Genomic DNA, 20,993 nt, shown 5'->3' on the forward strand with positions numbered 1-20,993 from the left:
ACGGTTTCAATTGGTGATGTCACTCGCTCTGAGACCTTGAAGTAGTTGTTTTGAGAGTTTGTGTAAAAGCCTAGATTGGGGCAAGGAGAGGGAATGAAGCAATACTGTTACACAGGGGGTGTAACACTTTCTGCCACACCTGACTATAACTGTAGCAGGCATGTTATCTCCACCTGTCGTATGTTGAGCGCAGGAGCCAAATATACACACACACACACACACACACACATGCGCACGCACGCACGCACGCACGCACGCACGCACGCACGCACGCACGCACGAGAGAGAGAGAAGGAGACACAGACTACCTCACAGCAACCCAGAGAGTTAGAGACAGAACACAAACTCTCCTCTCCTGTGTGTTGGCTACATGCATGTTGTTGACGTTGCTCTGGATGCTGGTGGAAGTCTTATATCTTGATGTGTGTGTGATAGACTCAGGATGGCTCTGGATGCTGGTGGAAGTCTTATATCTTGATGTGTGTGTGATAGACTCAGGATGGCTCTGGATGCTGGTGGAAGTCTTATATCTTGATGTGTGTGTGTGATAGACTCAGGATGGCTCTGGATGCTGGTGGAAGTCTTATATCTTGATGTGTGTGTGATAGACTCAGGATGGCTCTGGATGCTGGTGGAAGTCTTATATCTTGATGTGTGTGTGTGTGTGATAGACTCAGGATGGCTCTGGATGCTGGTGGAAGTCTTATATCTTGATGTGTGTGTGATAGACTCAGGATGGCTCTGGATGCTGGTGGAAGTCTTATATCTTGATGTGTGTGTGATAGACTCAGGATGGCTCTGGATGCTGGTGGAAGTCTTATATCTTGATGTGTGTGTGTGATAGACTCAGGATGGCTCTGGATGCTGGTGGAAGTCTTATATCTTGATGTGTGTGTGATAGACTCAGGATGGCTCTGGATGCTGGTGGAAGTCTTATATCTTGATGTGTGTGTGATAGACTCAGGATGGCTCTGGATGCTGGTGGAAGTCTTATATCTTGATGTGTGTGTGATAGACTCAGGATGGCTCTGGATGCTGGTGGAAGTCTTATATCTTGATGTGTGTGTGATAGACTCAGGATGGCTCTGGATGCTGGTGGAAGTCTTATATCTTGATGTGTGTGTGATAGACTCAGGATGGCTCTGGATGCTGGTGGAAGTCTTATATCTTGATGTGTGTGTGATAGACTCAGGATGGCTCTGGATGCTGGTGGAAGTCTTATATCTTGATGTGTGTGTGATAGACTCAGGATGGCTCTGGATGCTGGTGGAAGTCTTATATCTTGATGTGTGTGTGATAGACTCAGGATGGCTCTGGATGCTGGTGGAAGTCTTATATCTTGATGTGTGTGTGATAGACTCAGGATGGCTCTGGATGCTGGTGGAAGTCTTATATCTTGATGTGTGTGTGTGTGTGATAGACTCAGGATGGCTCTGGATGCTGGTGGAAGTCTTATATCTTGATGTGTGTGTGATAGACTCAGGATGGCTCTGGATGCTGGTGGAAGTCTTATATCTTGATGTGTGTGTGTGATAGACTCAGGATGGCTCTGGATGCTGGTGGAAGTCTTATATCTTGATGTGTGTGTGATAGACTCAGGATGGCTCTGGATGCTGGTGGAAGTCTTATATCTTGATGTGTGTGTGTGTGTGTGATAGACTCAGGATGGCTCTGGATGCTGGTTGAAGTCTTATATCTTGATGTGTGTGTGATAGACTCAGGATGGCTCTGGATGCTGGTGGAAGTCTTATATCTTGATGTGTGTGTGTGATAGACTCAGGATGGCTCTGGATGCTGGTGGAAGTCTTATATATTGATGTGTGTGTGTGATAGACTCAGGATGGCTCTGGATGCTGGTGGAAGTCTTATATCTTGATGTGTGTGTGATAGACTCAGGATGGCTCTGGATGTTGGTGGACTGGTGGCAGTGGTGGTCTTCTATGTCCTGATCCTGGCCATAGGGATCTGGGCCTCCAGGAAGTCCAAGAAGGAGGAGGAGAAATGTGTGGGCAGCAAGAGTGAGGTCACCATGGTAGGAGGACGCAATATCAACATTTTGGTTGGGGTTTTCACTATGACAGGTGAGTCCTCTCTCTCTGTGTGTGTGTGTGTGTGTGTGTGTGTGTGTGTGTGTGTGTGTGTGTGTGTGTGTGTGTGTGTGTGTGTGTGTGTGTGTGTGTGTGTGTGTGTGTGTGTGTGTGTGGGTAACAGAAACAGTACTTCAGCCTGGAGATGTCGGGGAAGATGTAACAGCGTGTTAAACCTTTGAGTAAACAGTAATGCTGTGACTGATATACGTTTTCCAGGAATGTGTTGTTCATTGAGATGTGTGTGCATGTTTGTGCTCACGACTGTGTATCTGTTGTCATAGCGACGTGGGTTGGAGGCGGCTACATCATGGGCACTGCAGAGGCTGTCTACTCTCCCTCTCAAGGTCTCATCTGGGCTTTGGGGCCGCTGGCTTATCTTATCACCTTCCTATTGGGTAAGAAGCACGAAGAGAGCTTATCAGCAGTCAGCTGCACTGCTAGCATTAGCATGAGCTACACACCATCCACTAACACAGGTAGTTAGTATTAGCGACACGCCGTCTACCCATACAAGTTGCAAGCATTAGTATTAACAACACGATAGCATTAGCATTAGCAACACACCATCCACTAACACAGGTTGTTAGCATTAGCAACATACCATCCACTAACACAGGTTGTTAGCATTAGCAACACACCATCCACTAAACACACTAAGGGAGTGAACCACAGGAGACTGCTATAATGAGTGTTTCCCTAAAAGCTGTCTGGGTTTAAAGATCTTATATTGTACAGAAAGTGAATAGCTTAATCAACTGACAGTGACAGAATTAGATTACTTCCCAAGCAAAGTACATTGTTTGTCTCCTCGGCTATAGAAGGTTGTAGCACAGCCATTGAATGTCAAAGAAATGAAACAATGATATCCCCATATGCATCGGCGTCACGTCTTTCCCGGGTACTTTACAGCTTGTTTCTCGCATAAAGCATCACGAACCAAATCAGATCCATTTTATTTTCTTAAAAATGTTAAGCTATGAATGTGATTTTTGCCATTTTCTTTAAAACACAAAAACCACTGGGCCTCAAGGGACCCCCTTCAAGCTAATGAACAGTCATTTTGACTGCAACATTCTAAAAGTGTAATTAATACATTTCATATATGCTATCGCTAAAATAATTATTTGTTTGTGTTTATGAAGGTCTAAGGTAATATTAGAATACGATTCAAATTTTATTTCATATAACACAATAGCATTTTCATTAGTTTATGTTACTGTAGGCTATATGTAAAAACAAAACTCACAAAAAAGCACAAAAAAATTCAAGTGTTCAATCAATTTCTATTTGTGGAGTGCCTTTGTTACAACTATGAAACAAAAAATGTATGTGTTGGAACACAGTAACAGCTTCTTTTTATAACGCCAAAATAAAACAAATACACCAAAATACACCAACCACCAAGATGCACGATCAGCAAGATGCGCAGTCAAATGGTAAAATCATCAGTAGCCTAAACATCATTTGTAAGTGCCAAGTGTGCTTGATAAATAATGAATGAAAGCAATAATGAATGAAAGCAATAATGACATTATAATGAATATAAGTGTCGATATGACAGCAGTGTCATGACGTTGCCTGCTTGGGTATTGCAAACCCCATCCCCCTCTCCCTGCCTCTCCCTTTCCTCCTTCAACCCATGCTGTGATCACAGAGAGACGTCGTAAATTCCTGAGAATCTCCTCATGGCTAAACAGTATTAGAGAGAGGGTAAACTTTCAGGACAAAGAGGTTTCTTCCACCTCACAGAACTTGAGGTACGAACAGATTTCATGTTCCGGAAAAAGTATTAAAGATCGGTGAAGATCCCAGCTATTAACATGTCCATTTGTCCCCATGTGGGAAACTCATGAGAGACGGCTACATTACCATACCACTGTTTATATAATAACCTCAGATATGAGGTTTACATCTGTTTGTTGTATAAAATGAATGAGTGAGTATGATACTGTTTGTATAATTGTGTAATATGATTTTGGACTGTTTAATGAAGAAAAATACAAATCCCTTTTTGATTTGAACAGAATCCAAGGACCGCCCCTGAGCCCAGTTGGGTCAGACATCCAAGGACAGCCCCTTCCTGCTATCTGAATAAAAGCCAACTCTGAGAAATTACCAGTAGACCATGTTTTCTCCATCGTAGGAGAACGAATGTTAACTTCTTCTGGCTGCAAGCCCTAAGTCGGGATCAATATGACAACAGCCACTTCAAGTGCAGGGCGCGAAATTCTAAATATATTTTTTAGAAATATTTAACTTTCACACATTAACAAGTCCAATACAGCAAATGAAAGGTACACATCTTGTGAATCCAGCCAACATGTCCGATTTTTAAAATGTTTTACAGCGAAAACAGCACGTATATTTATGTTAGCTCACCACCAAATACAAAAAAGGACAGACATTTTTCACAGCACAGGTAGCATGCACAAAGCCAACCTAACTAACCAACAAACAACTTCATCAGATGACAGTCTTATAACATGTTATTCAATAAATCTATGTTTTGTTCAAAAAATGTGCATATTTCAGGTATAAATCATAGTTTACATTGCAGCTACAATCAGAAATTGCACCGAAAGCAGACAGAATAATTACAGACACCAACGTCAAATACCTAAATACTCATCATAAAACATTTCTGAAAAATACATAGTGTACAGCAAATGAAAGACAGGCATCTTGTGATTCCAGCCAATATTTCCGATTTCTTAAGTGTTTTACAGCGAAAACACAATATAGCGTTATATTAGCTTACCACAATAGCCAGAAACACAAGCCATTTCCCAGTAGCAAAAGTTAGCGATCGTAACAAACCAGCAAAAGATATATAATTTTTGACTAACCTTGATATGCTTCATCAGATGACAGTCCTATAACATCAGGTTATACATACACTTATGTTTTGTTCGAAAATGTGCATATTTAGAGCTGAAATCAGTGGTTATACATTGTGCTAACGTAGCTACTTTTTCCCACAACGTCCGGATATTTTTCTGACACTTTTTCTGACACACATATTCTGACCAAATAACTATTCATAAACATAACTAAAAAATACATGTTGTATAGGAAATGATAGATACACTAGTTCTTAATGCAATCGCCGTGTTAGAATTCTAAAAATAACTTCATTACGACATACAGCTTAGGTATGGCGAGAGAGTACCCAAAAGCTGGGCGCAAACGACTAGTTCACATGTTCGACAGATATATGAAATAGCATCATAAAATGGGTCCTACTTTTGCTGATCTTTCATCAGAATGTTGTACAAGGGGTCCTTTGTCGGGAACAATCGTTGTTTGGATTTAGAACGGCCTTTTTCCCTCTCGATTTAGCAAGCACACTTGCCAAGTGGCGCGAATCTCTCCATGTCAACAAACGGAAGAGAACGGAACACGGCAAAACTCCCGAAAAAATTTCAATAATCTGATTAAACTATATTGAAAAAACATACTTTACGATGATATTGTCACATGTATCAAATAAAATCAAAGCCGGAGATAGTAGTCGCCTATAACGACAGCTTTTCAAAAGGCAATCCCCGGTTCCTTCTTGCGCCTTCCTGAAAACAGGAAATGGGTGACACGTCATTCCAAGAGGATTTATTCCAACTCAGACCAAGATAAACACTCCATTTCTTCTCTCACTGCCTCTTGACATCTAGAGGAAGGTGTATGACGTGCATGTATACTAATACGTATCATGCCCATTTATAGGCAGGACCTAGAACAGAGCATAGTTTTCAGACTTTCCACTTCCTGGTCAGGAAGTTTGTGCCAAATGAGTTCTGTTTTACTCACAGATATAATTCAAAAGGTTTTAGAAACTAGAGAGTGTTTTCTATCCAATAGTAATAATAATATGCATATTGTACGAGCAAGAATTGAGTACGAGGCCGTTTGAAATGGGCACCTTTTATCTGGCTACTCAATACTGCCCCTGCAGCCCAAACAGGTTTTAAGTACCATTGCTGAATCTTTAACCATACCACGTGGTTAAACTCTTAGACGAATAAGAACAAGTCTTTGATATTGACTACTAGTCTGCAGCTAGGAATTCGGTATCATTGAACGCGAAGAAAGACAACCGCCGAAACAATCATTCTATAACGAATGTCACTCTGAACTATCCACAATAGCCAAGACAGAGACCGACGAATCTCCAACAGAAACTAACTTCTCTCCAACGATCAAGACGACACACACCGAGCGTAACTATATATATATTGATTGCAATTGTTCCCGAATGAGTGAGCGTTCATGTGTAAGGATTAGCATGTCAATTGTTATAAAGAGTATACTCTGTAGTGACTTCTGAATCGACCCCCCCATTTTCCCTTTGTCTAACGAGCCGCCATGCCGGTTCAGCCCCCCTAGGGCATATTTCTCCCATAATTTTCATGTAACCATTTTTAAGTTTGTTTGTTTGTTTATGCATTTCTGTGAATTAATTAGTTAGTAATAAATAAATGATTTAAGACAACTGATGTATGGATGACTCATAGTGAAGACTGGGTTCGTGCAGATAACCAACAATTTACGACGTTTGGAATGAGACTAACGTGAGGTAAAATAAATAAATCATTAATCAGAAGACTATTGATCAGATATGAAAATATCTGAAAGGTTATATTGGGAAATTATAACTTTGTAATCTGACTACTTTCCCTGGTGCCCTCGAATTCATAGTTAATTAGTTACGTTACAACTCAGTTGATCGCGTAATCCCTAATTACAGGAATCTTTGATAAAACTATAAGTCTTCAATTTAATGATAGCAAAGACACGACAGCAGTCATATTATATACGTCGGATACCATGGCGAATTTGTCTGTTTCTTTGTCATCAAAGTGGAGGTATGCATGGTCGTGGACTACAGGAAAAGGAGGACCGAGCACGTCCCCATTCACATCGACGGGGCTGTAGTGGAGCAGGTTGAGAGCTTCAAGTTCCTTGGTGTCCACATCACCAACAAACTATCATGGTCCAAACACACCAAGAAAGTCGTGAAGAGGGCACGACAAAACCTTTTCCCCCTAAGGAGACTGAACAGATTTGGTATGGGTCCCCAGATTCTCAAATATTTCTACAGCTGCACCATCGAGAGCATCCTGACCGGTTGCATCAGCGCCTGGTATGGCAACTGCTTGGCATCTGACCGTAAGACACTACAGAGGGTAATGCATACAGCCCAGTACATCACTGGGACCAAGCTTCCTGCCATCCAGAACCTATATACTAGAAGGTGTCAGAGGAAGGCCCATGTGACAAATACAATTTGATTTGACATCTCTGGAGAGACCTGAAAACAGCTGTGCAGTGACACTCCCCATCCAACCTGACAGAGCTTGAGAAGATCTGCAGAGAAGATTGGGAGAAACTCCCCAAATACAGGTGTGCCAAGCATCGTACCCAAGAAGTCTTGAGGCTAAAATCGCTGCCAAAGGTGCTTCAACAAAGTACAGTGTAAAGGGTCTGAATACTTATGTAAATGTACATTTTCTAACTCACCCATTCTCCCCCTTTCTCCCCCATCATATTTACTTCATTTATTTCATCTGTTGTTAGATGTGGGAAATTCGTTTCGGTGTAGTTTAGGTTCAGTTACGAGGTAATTATGGGGGTGATTATCAACCGCTCACGGCACATTCCACTGTCAGGCGAGAGCAGGCCCTACTGTCAGGAGAAGGAGTTGAGTAGGCCCTACTGTCAGGAGAAGGAGTGGAGCAGGCCCTACTGTCAGGGGAAGAAGTGGAGCAGGCCCTATTGCCAGGAGAAGGAGTGGAGCAGTCCCTACTGTCAGGAGAAGGGGTGGAGCAGGCCCTGCTGTCAGGAGAAGGAGTGGAGCAGGCCCTACTGTCAGGAGAAGGAGTGGAGCAGGCCCTGCTGTCAGGAGAAGGAGTGGAGCAGGCCCTACTGTCAGGAGAAGGAGTGGAGCATGTCTTACTGTCAGGAGAAGGAGTGGAGCAGGCCCTACTGTCAGGAGAAGGAGTGGAGCAGGCCCTACTGTCAGGAGAAGGAGTGGAGCATGTCTTACTGTCAGGAGAAGGAGTGGAGCAGGCCCTACTGTCAGGAGAAGGAGTGGAGCATGCCCTACTGTCAGGAGGAGGAGTGGAGCAGGCCCTACTGTCAGGAGAAGGAGTGGAGCATGCCCTACTGTCAGGAGGAGGAGTGGAGCAGGCCCTACTGCCAGGAGAAGGAGTGGAGCAGGCCATACTGCCAGGAGAAGGAGTGGAGCAGGCCATACTGCCAGGAGAAGGAGTGGAGCATGTCCTACTGTCAGGAGAAGGAGTGGAGCAGGCCCTACTGTCAGGAGAAGGAGTGGAGCAGGCTCTACTGTCAGGAGAAGGAGTGGAGCATGCCCTACTGCCAGGAGAAGGAGTGGAGCAGGCCATACTGCCAGGAGAAGGAGTGGAGCAGGCCATACTGCCAGGAGAAGGAGTGGAGCATGCCCTACTGTCAGGAGAAGGAGTGGAGCAGGCTCTACTGTCAGGAGAAGGAGTGGAGCAGGCCCTACTGTCAGGAGAAGGAGTGGAGCAGGCCCTACTGTCAGGAGAAGGAGTGGAGCAGGCCCTAATGCCAGGAGAAGGAGTGGAGCAGGCCCTAATGTCAGGAGAAGGAGTGGAGCAGGCCCTACTGTCAGGAGAAGGAGTGGAGCAGGCCCTACTGTCAGGAGAAGGAGTGGAGCAGGCCCTAATGCCAGGAGAAGGAGTGGAGCAGGCCCTAATGTCAGGAGAAGGAGTGGAGCAGGCCCTACTGTCAGGAGAAGGAGTGGAGCAGGCCCTACTGTCGGGAGAAGGAGTGGAGCAGGCCCTACTGTCGGGAGAAGGAGGGGCAACCGAGGGAAGACAATTCAAAAATGGCATGCCCTCCTTAAACTGGTTATAAATGTTTGTGAAATTAAGATTCTAACACCGACAGTGTGTTGTATAGACTTATTTAGGACAAGTCAAGGACGGAGGGGGGCATGACTTTACAAGTGAGCAGTTAATGGACAGTTAATGTGCAGTAAATGGGTAGTTAATGGACAGCTAATGTGCAGTAAACGGGTATTTAATGGACAGTTAATGTGCAGTAAATGGGTAGTTAATGGACAGCTAATGTGCAGTAAATGGGTAGTTAATGGACAGCTAATGTGGAGTTAATGGGTAGTTAATGGACAGCTAATGTGCAGTAAATGGGTAGTTAATGGACAGCTAATGTGCAGTAAATGGGTAGTTAATGGACAGCTAATGTGCAGTAAATGTGCAGTAAATGGGTAGTTAATGGACAGCTAATGTGCAGTAAATGGGTAGTTAATGGACAGTTAATGGGTAGTTAATGTGCAGTAAATGGGTAGTTAATGGTTAAAAGGTAGGCCTATGGCATACCCTCTCATACCCCTCAATTCGAGTCCTGGTTTTAACTTAACAGCTCTTCACTGACACGTAGGCAGACTGTTTAAAGAGTGCGTGGTGGGTGGAGGAATTAGCTGACAAATCTATGGATATAGCAGCCTATAGCCTAATTTCGTCTGTCAAACAGGTAGGTCTTCCTCTTATTTCTTAAATAGATAGAAATAGGCTCCAACACAGCGCCCTCTTGTTGTTCGTAATGTCTAATTAAAATGAAATGAATTATGCCTACTTGAATTGATCTACTTTCAGTCCATTTCCGATTGATTGTGCCACGGCTGCTACTTCAAGTTTCAGCACCGGAATATTAATTACCCGAATCGGGCTTATTGTTCGGTCAATAACTCTGATAAATTCATCATGGGCAGGAGATATACTGTTTTTATTAAAATAATTTATAGTAGTAGCAAGCTATTAAAGTTCACCTCCGGTCCTCCTCCTCATCTTCACGCTCTCCTTCTCAAACTGAACAGAACATAGGCTATAGGCTCGTCCGTGCACAAGATATAGATTTTTTGGGACTAGGCCTAATCAAGAACTGCTAGGGGTTAGAATGACTTGTCTCTACTCCTGAACTGCCACTGCAGGGCTACACAGCACAGCCATTGGTTAGGCAGCACACAAAACAGTTTGGATCATGTGACTCAGACCACACTAAATAGCATATAGCCTATGGATCATGTGATTGAGACCACACTAAATAGCCTATAGCCTATGGATCATGTGACTCAGACCACACTAAATAGCCTATAGCCTATGGATCATGTGACTCAGACCACACTAAATAGCCTATAGGTCACTTGATATTGCGCACCCAGCAGAGAATCAGGGATGAGGGGTGGCATCGGGCACACATCGATATATAGCCTAATAAGCAACTAATTCTAAAACACTGAGAAATATTGAAATTCCATCAATTACAAATGACTAGATTAAAAAAAAAATACTAAACCCTCCCGTTGACTGAAATTGAAAAAGCATGCCCCTCCCCTATTTTCCCCCAGGTCCCCATTCTGTACATTTAGATCCATCCCTAACACAGATACACAGGTACACAGGTACACAGATACACAGGTACACAGATACACAGGTACACAGATACACAGGTATACAGATACACAGATACACAGGTATACAGATACACAGGTACACAGATACACAGATACACAGATACACAGGTACACAGGGACACAGGTGCTTCAGTATCCCTGCACATTGTACATATACAGTCAGATCCATAAATATTTGGACATTGACCAAGTTATAATTTCTACCACAGCATATTGGAGTTGAAATTAAATAATGTTTATTATTAATTTGAGGGTATTTACATTCAAATCAGGTAAACGGTGTAGGAATTACAACACTTTTAATATGTGATCCCTCCCTTTTTAAGGGACCAAAAGTAATTGTCTGCTCAGCTGTTCCATGGCCAGGTGTGTGTTATTCCCTCATTAGTTCATTTACAAGTAAGCAGAGAAAAGGTCTAGAGTTGATTTCAAGTGCAGCATTTGCATTTGGAATATGTTGCTGTTAACCCTCAGTATGAAATCCAAAGAGCAGTCACTGCCAGGGAATCAAGCCATCAGTAGGCTGACAAATCAAAACAAACCCATCAGAGAGATAAAACATTAGCTGTGGCCAAATCAACTATTTGGTACATTCTTAACAAGAAAGAACACAGTGGTGAGCTCAGGAACACCAAAAGGCCCGGAAGACCACAGAAAACAACTGTGGTGGATGACAGAATAATTATTTCCCTGGTGAAGAAAAACCCCTTCACAACAGTTGGCCAGATGAAGAACACCCTCCAGAAGGTAGGTGTCTCTGTGTCAAAGTCAACAATCAAGAGAAGACTTCACCAGAGTAAATACAGACGGTTTACCACAAGATGTAAACCATTGGTAAGCCTCAAAAACAGGAAGACCAGATTAGAGTTAGCCAAAAACATCTAAAAAAGCCTGTACAGTTCTGGAACAACATCCTATGGTCAGATGAGACAAAGATCAACTTGTACCAGAATGATGGGAAGAGAAGAGTATGGAGAAGAGAAGAGTATGGAGAAGAGAAGAGTATGGAGAAGAGAAGAGTATGGAGAAGAGAAGAGTATGTAGAAGGGCAGGAACTGCTCATGATCTGAAGCATACCATCTCATCTGTGAAGCATGGAGGAGGTAGTGTTATGGCGTGGGCATGCATGGCTGCCAATGGAACTGGGTCCCTTGTATTTATTGATGATGTGACTGCTGACAAAAGCAGCAGGATGAATTATTGTCTGCTCAGATTCAGCCAAATGCTTAAACATTTATTGGACGGTGCTTCACAGTGCAGATGGACAATGACCCGAAGGACACTGTGAAAGCAACCCCAATACTTTTTTGAGGCAAAGAAGTGGAATGTTCTACAATGGCCAAGTCAATCACCTGACCTGAATCCAGTTGAGCATGCATTTCACTTGCTGAAGGCAAAACGCCCAACGAACAAGCAGGAACTGAAGACAGCTGCAGTAAAGGCCTGGCAGAGCATCACCGGGGAAGAAACACAACATCTGGTGATGTCTATGGGTTCCAGACTTCAGGCAGTCCCTTGACCGTAAAGGATTTGCAACCAAGTCTTAAAACTCACAATTTTAATTTATGATTATGATTATGTTTGTCCATGTTTGTCCAATTACTTTTGAGCCCCTAAAATTGGGGGGCTATGTCTAGAAATGGTTGTTATTCCTACACGGTTCATACAATCGTTTTGACAAAACTCTTAAATTAAAGATGAAAGTCTACACTTAAAGCACATCTTGTTTCCTTTCAATTCTGTTGTGGCGTCGTACAGAGACAGAATAATGCAAATAGAGTCACTGTCCAAATACTTATGGACCTGACTGTAGTACTGGAACTGACCCTGTATATAGCTTCTTACGTTCTCGTGTTCTTCTTATTTTGTGTTTTTGTTCTACCGTATGTTATATTTGCTACTACATTAATATTTAATACTTCATTGTTGGGTTTGGAGCTTGCAAGAAAGGCATTTCACTGTACTCGTGCATGTGACATTAAAACTTGAAACTACTGTAGATTGTATTAGCGTTAGAGTTAGCTACATACTATAGACTAACCCAGGCAGCTAGCATTAGCAACATACCACCCACTAACACAGGTATTAGCCTCAGCAGCACTAGCTGGCAGGAGGAAAGAAGCTCATTAATCAAATCAAATCAAAGTTTATTTGTCACGTGTGCCGAATATAACATGTGTAGACTTTACAGTGAAATGCTTTCTTACAGGCTCTAACCAACAGTGCAAAATGGTATTAGGTGAACAATAGGTAAGTAAAGAAATAAAACAACAGTAAAAAGACAGGCTATATACAGTAGTGAGGCTATAAAAGTAGCTAGGCTACATACAGCCACTGGTTAGTCAGGCTGATTGAGGTAGTATGTACATGTAGATATGGTTAAAGTGACTATGCATATATGATGAACAGAGAGTAGCAGTAGCGTAAAAGAGGGGTTCGCGGGTGGTGGGTGACGGGACACAATGCAGATAGCCAGGTTAACCAATGTGCGGGGGCACTGGTAGGTCGGGCCAATTGAGGTAGTATGTACATGAATGTATAGTTAAAGTGACTATGCATATAGGATAAACAGAGAGTAGCAGCAGCGTAAAAGAGGGGTTGTGGGGGGCAAACAATGCAAATAGTCTGAGTAGCCATTTGATTACCTGTTCAGGAGTCTTATGGCTTGGGGGTAAAAACTGTTAAGAAGCCTTTTTGTCCTAGACTTGGCACTCCGGTACCGCTTGCCATGTGGCAGTAGAGAGAGCAGTCTGTGACTGGGGTGGCTGGGGTCTTTGACAATTTTTAGGGCCTTCCTCTGACACCGCCTGGTGTAGAGGTCCTTGATGGCAGGCAGCTTAGCCCCAGTGATGTACTGGGCTGTACGCACTACCCTCTGTAGTGCCTTGCGGTCAGAGGCCAAGCAATTGCTGTACCAGGCAGTGATGGAACCAGTCAGGATGCTCTCGATGTTGCAGCTGTAGAACCTTTTGAGGATCTGAGAACCCATGTCAAATCTTTTTAGTTTCCTGAGGGGGAAGAGGTTTTGTCGTGCCCTCTTCATGACTGTCTTGGTGTGTTTAGACCATTCTAGTTTGTTGGCGATGTGGACACCAAGGAACTTGAAGCTCTCAACCTGCTCCACTACAGCCCTGTCGATGAGAATGGGGGCGTGCTCGGTCCTCCTTTTCCTGTAGTCCACAATCATCTCCTTAGTCTTGGTTACGTTGAGGGATAGGTTGTTATTCTGGCACCACCCAGCCAGGTCTCTGACCTCCTCCCTATAGGCTATCTCGTTGTTGTCTGTGATCAGGCCTACCACTGTTGTGTTGTCTGCAAACTTAATGATGGTGTTGGAGTCATGCCTGGCCATGCAGTTGTGGGTGAACAGGGAGTACAGGAGGGGACTGAGCACGCACCCCTGGGGGGCTCCAGTGTTGAGGATCAGCGTGGCAGATGTGTTTCTACCTACCCTCACCACCTGGGGGCGGCCCGTCAGGAAGTCCAGGATCCAGTTGCAGAGGGAGGTGTTTAGTCCCAGGGTCCTTAGCTTAGTGATGAGCTTTAAGGGTACTATGGTGTTGAACGCTGAGCTTTAGTTAATGAATAGCATTCTCACATAGATGTTCCTTTTGTCCAGGTGGGAAAGGGCAGTCTGGAGTGCAATAGAGATTGCATCAGCTGTGGATCTGTTTGGGCGGTATGCAAATTGGAGTGTGTCTAGGGTTTCTGGGATAATGGTGTTGATGTGAGCCATTACCAGCCTTTCAAAGCACTTCATGGCTACGGACGTGAGAGCTACGGGTCTGTGGTCATTTAGGCAGGTTGCCTTCGTGTTCTTGGGCACAGGGCACATGGTGGTCTGCTTGAAACATGTTGGTATTACAGACTCAATCAGGGACATGTTGAAAATGTCAGTTAGCGATGTACACATCCATCTTATTACTTAGGCTGACTTGATGATGATGCTGACTTGATTATCTCCTGAGGGAAATGTTATTTGGCATCACGTATACGCAGAAGGATGTGGGATTTCATTACTGTGTCTTTTATCAGTTTTCTGTTTCTGTGTCCAACAGCGGGGCTATTTTTTGCTAAGCCAATGAGATCACAGCGCTACGTGACGATGATGGACCCGTTTCAGCGTCGCTATGGAAACTCGATCACCACGGCGTTGCTGCTTCCCGCACTGATTAGTGACGTGCTCTGGGTGGCCTGCATCCTTGCTGCCCTGGGTCAGTAACCCCTGACCTCTGACCCTAACTCTCAAAACTAATGGTTGGTTATTGATTAACTCTGCATCCAAACAATGTATTTGAAATGTGTGATTGTGTGTGTGCGTGCGTGTGTTGCAGGAGGGACGATGAGTGTGATTCTGGGCTTGTCCTCGTCCTACTCCATTGCTCTGTCTGCAGCAGTAGCCATCACCTACACACTGATGGGAGGGCTCTACTCTGTGGCCTACACAGACGTCATCCAACTCTTCTTCATATTCATCGCTCTGGTGAGAGAAACAGAGAGGTTTTTCCACTTCTCAGTCAAAGCACAGCGTAGATTAGATGTATGAATTACATCAGTTCTGGGTTATATTAGGTTGATTCTGCAGTATAACGTAAAGCCCAGTGTAAAGTGCAATATGAATAGTGTGGTTTTGTTTTTCAGTGGCTCTGCGTTCCCTTTCTGGTTCTCAACCCAGCATCCTCGGAGGTCACACTCGCAGCCTTTTTCAACCAATCACAGCAGGCGCCCTTGATGGGCGAACTGAAGTTGGAACATGCTGGGAAATGGATAGATGAGCTGCTTTTATTGGTTAGATTTTTGTTGTGTGTGTGTGTGTGTGTGTGTGTGTGTGTGTGTGTGTGTGTGTGTGTGTGTGTGTGTGTGTGTGTGTGTGTGTGTGTGTGTGTGTGTGTGTGTGTGTGTGTGTGTATCAGATTGCTTGCTGATTCAGTGTGGAGGGAAAAACCAGTAGATGAGGACTTTAGGTAGAGTTTAGGGTTAAGTAGTTAGGGTAAGTGTAGGGTTTATTATGGTAGAAATTGGTTGTTAGGATTAAGCTGCATTTCTGAAATGGTTTAGTTCTAATCTTTCACACCACCATTTTGTCTGGAACCTCCACTAGGGGTGCTCATGAGTAAAAGAGGGTCCTGAAAGATGGCCTCAAATGTGCACAGGAGCAAAATAAATTGTTTCATGATATATTTTGTATGTTATGAACCATACATTTTAAATTTGAGTCCGAACATGAGGTAAAGAATTTACAACCAAAGTCCTGGACTGTCTTTAACATGTCAACTATAGACAACACAGAGGGTCGTTGGCACCTTAACTGGGGAGGACAGGCTCGTGGTAATGGCTGGATTAGAATAAGTGGAATGGGATCAAATACATCACATGGTTTCTTTGTGTTTGATACCATTCCATTCACTCCGTTCCAGCCATTATTAGGAGCCACCCTCCCCTCACCAGCCTCCTGTGGTAGACAACAAAGTCTTCGAAAAGTCACCATCATATACAGTATCTCTACACTACACCATATATCTACACTACACCATATATCTACACTACACCATATCTACACTACACCATATATCTACACTACACCATATATCTACACTACACCATATATCTACACTACATCGTATCTCTTCACTACATCATATATCTACACTACACCATATATCTACACTACACCATATATCTACACTACACCATATATCTACACTACACCATATATCTACACTACACCATATATCTACACTACATCGTATCTCTTCACTACACCATATCTCTACACTACATCGTATCTCTACACTATATCATATATCTACACTACACCATATATCTACACTACACCATATATCTACACTACACCATATATCTACACTACACCATATATCTACACTACATCATATATCTACACTACACCATATATCTACACTACACCATATATCTACACTATATCATATATCTACACTACACCATATATCTACACTACATCTCTACACTACATCATATTTCTACAGTACATCGTATTTCTACAGTGCATCATATCTCTACAGTGCATCATATCTCTACAGTGCATCATATATTTCTACAGTGCATCATATATTTCTACAGTGCATCATATATTTCTACAGTACATCGTATTTCTACAGTGCATCATATCTCTACAGTACATCATATATTTCTACAGTGCATCGTATTTCTACAGTGCATCATATCTCTACAGTACATCATATATTTCTACAGTGCATCATATCTCTACAGTGCATCATATCTCTACAGTGCATCATATCTCTACAGTGCATCATATCTCTACAGTACATCATATATCTCTACAGTACGATGCATCACATGGCTGCTTTAAGACTAACGGCCTCTATTTGTGGAGTGTGTATGTATGTGGATGTGTGTGTGCGTCTCTGTGTGTTGCAGGCATTGGGAGGCCTGTCCTACCAGGCTCTGTATCAGCGTATCCTCTCTGCAGCATCGTCCACTCAGGCTCAGGTCACCTGCTTCGCTGCAGCCGGAATAGTCGTCATCATGGGAGTACCCTCGGTCATCATAGGAGCAGTGGCAGCCTCCACAGGTGCCCAGACAGACAGTCAGTCAGTCAGCCAGTCAACCAGCCAGTCGGTCGGTCAGTCAACTAGGCAGTCGATCAGTCAACCAGGCAGTCGGTCAGTTGATCAATCAGTAAGTCAGTCAACCAGCCAGTCAACCAGCAAGTCGGTCAGTCAGTCAGTCAGTCGGTCAGTTGATATATCAGTAAGTCAGTCAACCAGTCAGTCCTTAAGTCAGTCAGTCGGTCGGTTGGTCAGTCAGTCAACCAGTCAGTCCTTAAGTCAGTCAGTCGGTCGGTTGGTCAGTCGGTCAGCCAGTCAACCAGACAGTCTTTCAGTCTGTCAGTTACCCAGTCAGTCGGTTGGTTGGTCAGTCGGTCAGCCAGTCAACCAGACAGTCTTTCAGTCTGTCAGTTACCCAGTCAGCTATCCAACCAGTCAGTCACTCCTCCCTGCCATCCCATTTTCAGACTGAACCCTCTCTTTACCTCTTCCTCTCTCTCCCTTCTCTACCCTTACAGACTGGAACCAGACGGCTTACGGCCTGCCCTCTCCGTTTGCCCGTGGGGAGGCAGGCAAGGTGCTGCCTCTGGCCCTGCACTACCTCACCCCTCCCTGGGTGTCTGTGGTGGGCATCGGGGCCGTGGCTGCAGCTGTCATGTCCTCCATGGACTCTGCCCTCCTCTCCTCTGCATCCATGTTCACTCACAACATCTACAAGAGCACTCTCAAGGCACAGGTGTGTGTGTGTGTGTGTGTGTGTGTGTGTGTGTGTGTGTGTGTGTGTGTGTGTGTGTGTGTGTGTGTGTGTGTGTGTGTGTGTGTGTGTGTGTGTGTGTGTACACAGGGGTTTTCTATTAACTAAAAGTATGAATAATTTACTTCTGAAAATTGCTGTTATGTGATTCAAGAAAAGTATACACGTTACAGTGTATTCAGAAAGTATTCAGACCCCTTGACTTTTTCCATATTTTGTTACGTTACAGCCTTATTCTAAAATGGATTAAATAGTTTTTTCCCCTCATCAATCTACGCACAATAGCCCATAATGATAAAGCAAAACCAGAAATATCACATTTACATAAGTAATCAGACCCTTTTCTCAGTACTTAGTTGAAGCACCTTTGGCAGCGATTACAGCCTCGAGTCTTCTTGGGTATGACCCTACAAGCTTGTATTTGGGGGACACACCTGTATTTGGGGAGTTTCTTCCATTCTTCTCTGCAGATCCTCTCAAGTTCTGTCAGGTTGGATGTGGAGCATTACTGCACAGCTATTTTCAGGTCTCTCCAGAGATGTTCGATCGGTTTCAAGTCCGGGCTCTGGCTGGGCCATTCAAGCACATTCAGAGGCTTGTCCCGAAGCCACTCCTGCATTGTCTTGGCTGTGTGCTTAGGGTCGTTGTCCTGTTGGAAGGTGAACCTTCGCCCCAGTCTGAGTTCCTGAGTGCTCTGGAGCAGGTTTTCATCAAGGATCTCTCTGTACTTAGCTCCCTTCATCTTTCCCTCGAACCTGACTATTCTCCTGGTTTTTGCCGCTGAAAAACATACCCACAGCACAATGCTGCCACCACCATGCTTCACCGTAGGGATGGTGCCAGTTTTCCTCCAGACGTGACGCTTGGCATTCAGGTCAAGGAGTTCAATCTTGGTTTCATGAGACCAGAGAATCTTGTTTCTTATGGTCCAAGAGTCCCTTAGGTGCCTTTTGGCAAACTCCAAGTGGGCTTTCATGTGCCTTTTACTGAGGAGTGGCTTCCGTCTTGCCACTACCATAAAGGCCTGATTGGTGGAGTGCTGTAGAGATGGTTGTCCTTCTGGAAGGTTCTCCCATCTCCACAGGAAGAGTCTTGATAGTTCCAAACGTCTTCCGTTTAAAAAATTATGAGGCCACTGTGTTCTTGGGCCGCTTCAATGCTGCAGAAATGTTTTGGTACCCTTCCCCAGATCTGTGCCTTTGACACAATCCTGTCTCTGAGCTCTAAGGACAATTTCCTTCAACCTCATGACTTGTTTTTTGCTCTAACATGCACTGTCAACTGTGGGATGTTAAATAGACAGGCGAGTGCTCTTCCAAATGAATTAATTGAATTTACCAGAATTGGACTCCAATCAAGTTGTAGAACATCTCAAGTATGATCAATGGAAACTGGATGCACCTGAGCTCAATTTTAAGTCTCATAGCAAAGGGTCTGAATATTTATGTAAATAAGGGATTTTATTTTTTATTTTGCAAAAACTTCTAGAAGCCTGTTTTTGCTTTGTCATTATGGGGTATTGTGTGGAGATTGATGAAAAAATATAATTTAATACATTTTAGAATAAATCTGTAACGTAACAAAATGTGGAAAAAGTAAATGGGTCTGAATACTTTCCGAATGCACTGCATGTGACTCCCCCCCACCCCCCCCCTCTCTCTCTCTCTCTCTCTCTCTCTCTCTCTCTCTCTCTCTAAATATCTATCTATCTATATGTCTATCTGTCTCTCTCTCTCAGGCGTCGGACAGGGAGTGTGTGTGGGTGATCCGTGTCAGTGTGTTGCTGGTGGGTCTAGCTGGTACAGGCCTGGCGTTTGCTGAGGACAGTGTGTTTGCCTTCTGGCTGATGAGTGGAGACCTCATCTACTGCGTGGTCTTCCCCCAGCTGATCTGTGTTCTTCACTGCCGCTGTGCTAATGGCTACGGTGCTACCGCTGGTTACCTTGTGGCAGTCACTCTGAGGCTGCTGAGTGGAGAGCCTCTTCTCCGGCTTCCAACGGCCCTCCTGTTCCCTGGTTGGAGGGAGGAGGGAGGAGTCATCCGCCAGTACTTCCCCTTCAGGACTCTGGTGATGTTGTCGTCTCTGGTGTGTATCCCCCTAGCCTCCAGCCTGGCCACCCTGGCCTTCAGCCACCGCCTGCTGCCCCGCTCCTGGGACCTGCTGGCCGCACTGGGGGAGGAGGAGGAGAGGGGAAAGGAGGGTGACGATGGGAAACCTGCTGTCACCGAAAAGCTCCTGGCCACCTCCAGCACCAGCTGCTAGGAACAGAGGGAGGGAGGGGTACGGTGGGGGTCAAGCAGCACCTTCTCCCCCCTAAGGATAGGCAGGGGTGTTTGTGTGTTTTTTCACTGTCTAATCATGCCATGGGGTTGTTTAGTGACAGACATGTATCTAAAAGAAATCTATCGATTGATCGTTTCATTTTAGAGAGACAAATAACCATGTTGTTATAGCAAAATTCTATATATCCTAACATTTTTAAAGTTATTAAATACAGTAATATGAGATCTGTTTTTAAAACATTTACTTTTTTACATTTTTGTTTATTAACTTCTACTTCATCACAATCCCGGATCCGGGAGCACCCCCATCAGTAAAAAAGCTGACTAGCATAGCCTAGCATAGCGTCACAAGTAAATACTAGCATCTAAATATCATTAAATCACAAGTCCAAGACACCAGATGAAAGATACACATCTTGTGAATCCAGCCATCATTTCTGATTTTTAAAATGTTTTACAGGGAAGACACAATATGTATTTCTATTAGCTAACCACGATAGCAAAAGACACAACTTTTTTTTCCCACCATTTTTTTTTAGGTAGCTATCACAATTTCGACCAAATAAAGATATAAATAGTCACTAACCAAGAAACAACTTCATCAGATGACAGTCTGATAACATATTTATTGTATAGCATATGTTTTGTTAGAAAAATGTGCATATTTCAGGTATAAATCATAGTTTTACATTGCAGCCACCATCACAACTCTCACCAAAGCAACTAGAATAACTACAGAGACCAACGTGAATTACCTAAATACTCATCATAAAACATTTATGAAAAATACACAGCGTACAGCAAATGAAAGACAAAGATCTTGTGAATCCAGCCAATATTTCAGATTTTTT

General features: G+C 43.8%; 1 protein-coding gene across 1 annotated transcript; it reads left to right on the forward strand.

Moving 5' to 3' along the window:
• Positions 1 to 1,897: 1,897 nt before the first annotated feature.
• On the forward strand, positions 1,898 to 20,160 carry LOC120036064 (high-affinity choline transporter 1-like). The gene is made up of 8 exons (XM_038982524.1): positions 1,898 to 2,081; positions 2,372 to 2,485; positions 14,616 to 14,771; positions 14,892 to 15,040; positions 15,199 to 15,345; positions 16,975 to 17,128; positions 17,624 to 17,841; positions 19,598 to 20,160. Exons 1-8 carry the CDS (start codon positions 1,898 to 1,900, stop codon positions 20,120 to 20,122), a joined length of 1,647 nt encoding a protein of 548 aa, XP_038838452.1. The 3' UTR covers positions 20,123 to 20,160.
• Positions 20,161 to 20,993: the final 833 nt, after the last annotated feature.

The sequence above is a fragment of the Salvelinus namaycush genome, unplaced genomic scaffold (assembly GCF_016432855.1).
Source record: "Salvelinus namaycush isolate Seneca unplaced genomic scaffold, SaNama_1.0 Scaffold12, whole genome shotgun sequence".
NCBI lineage: Eukaryota > Metazoa > Chordata > Actinopteri > Salmoniformes > Salmonidae > Salvelinus > Salvelinus namaycush.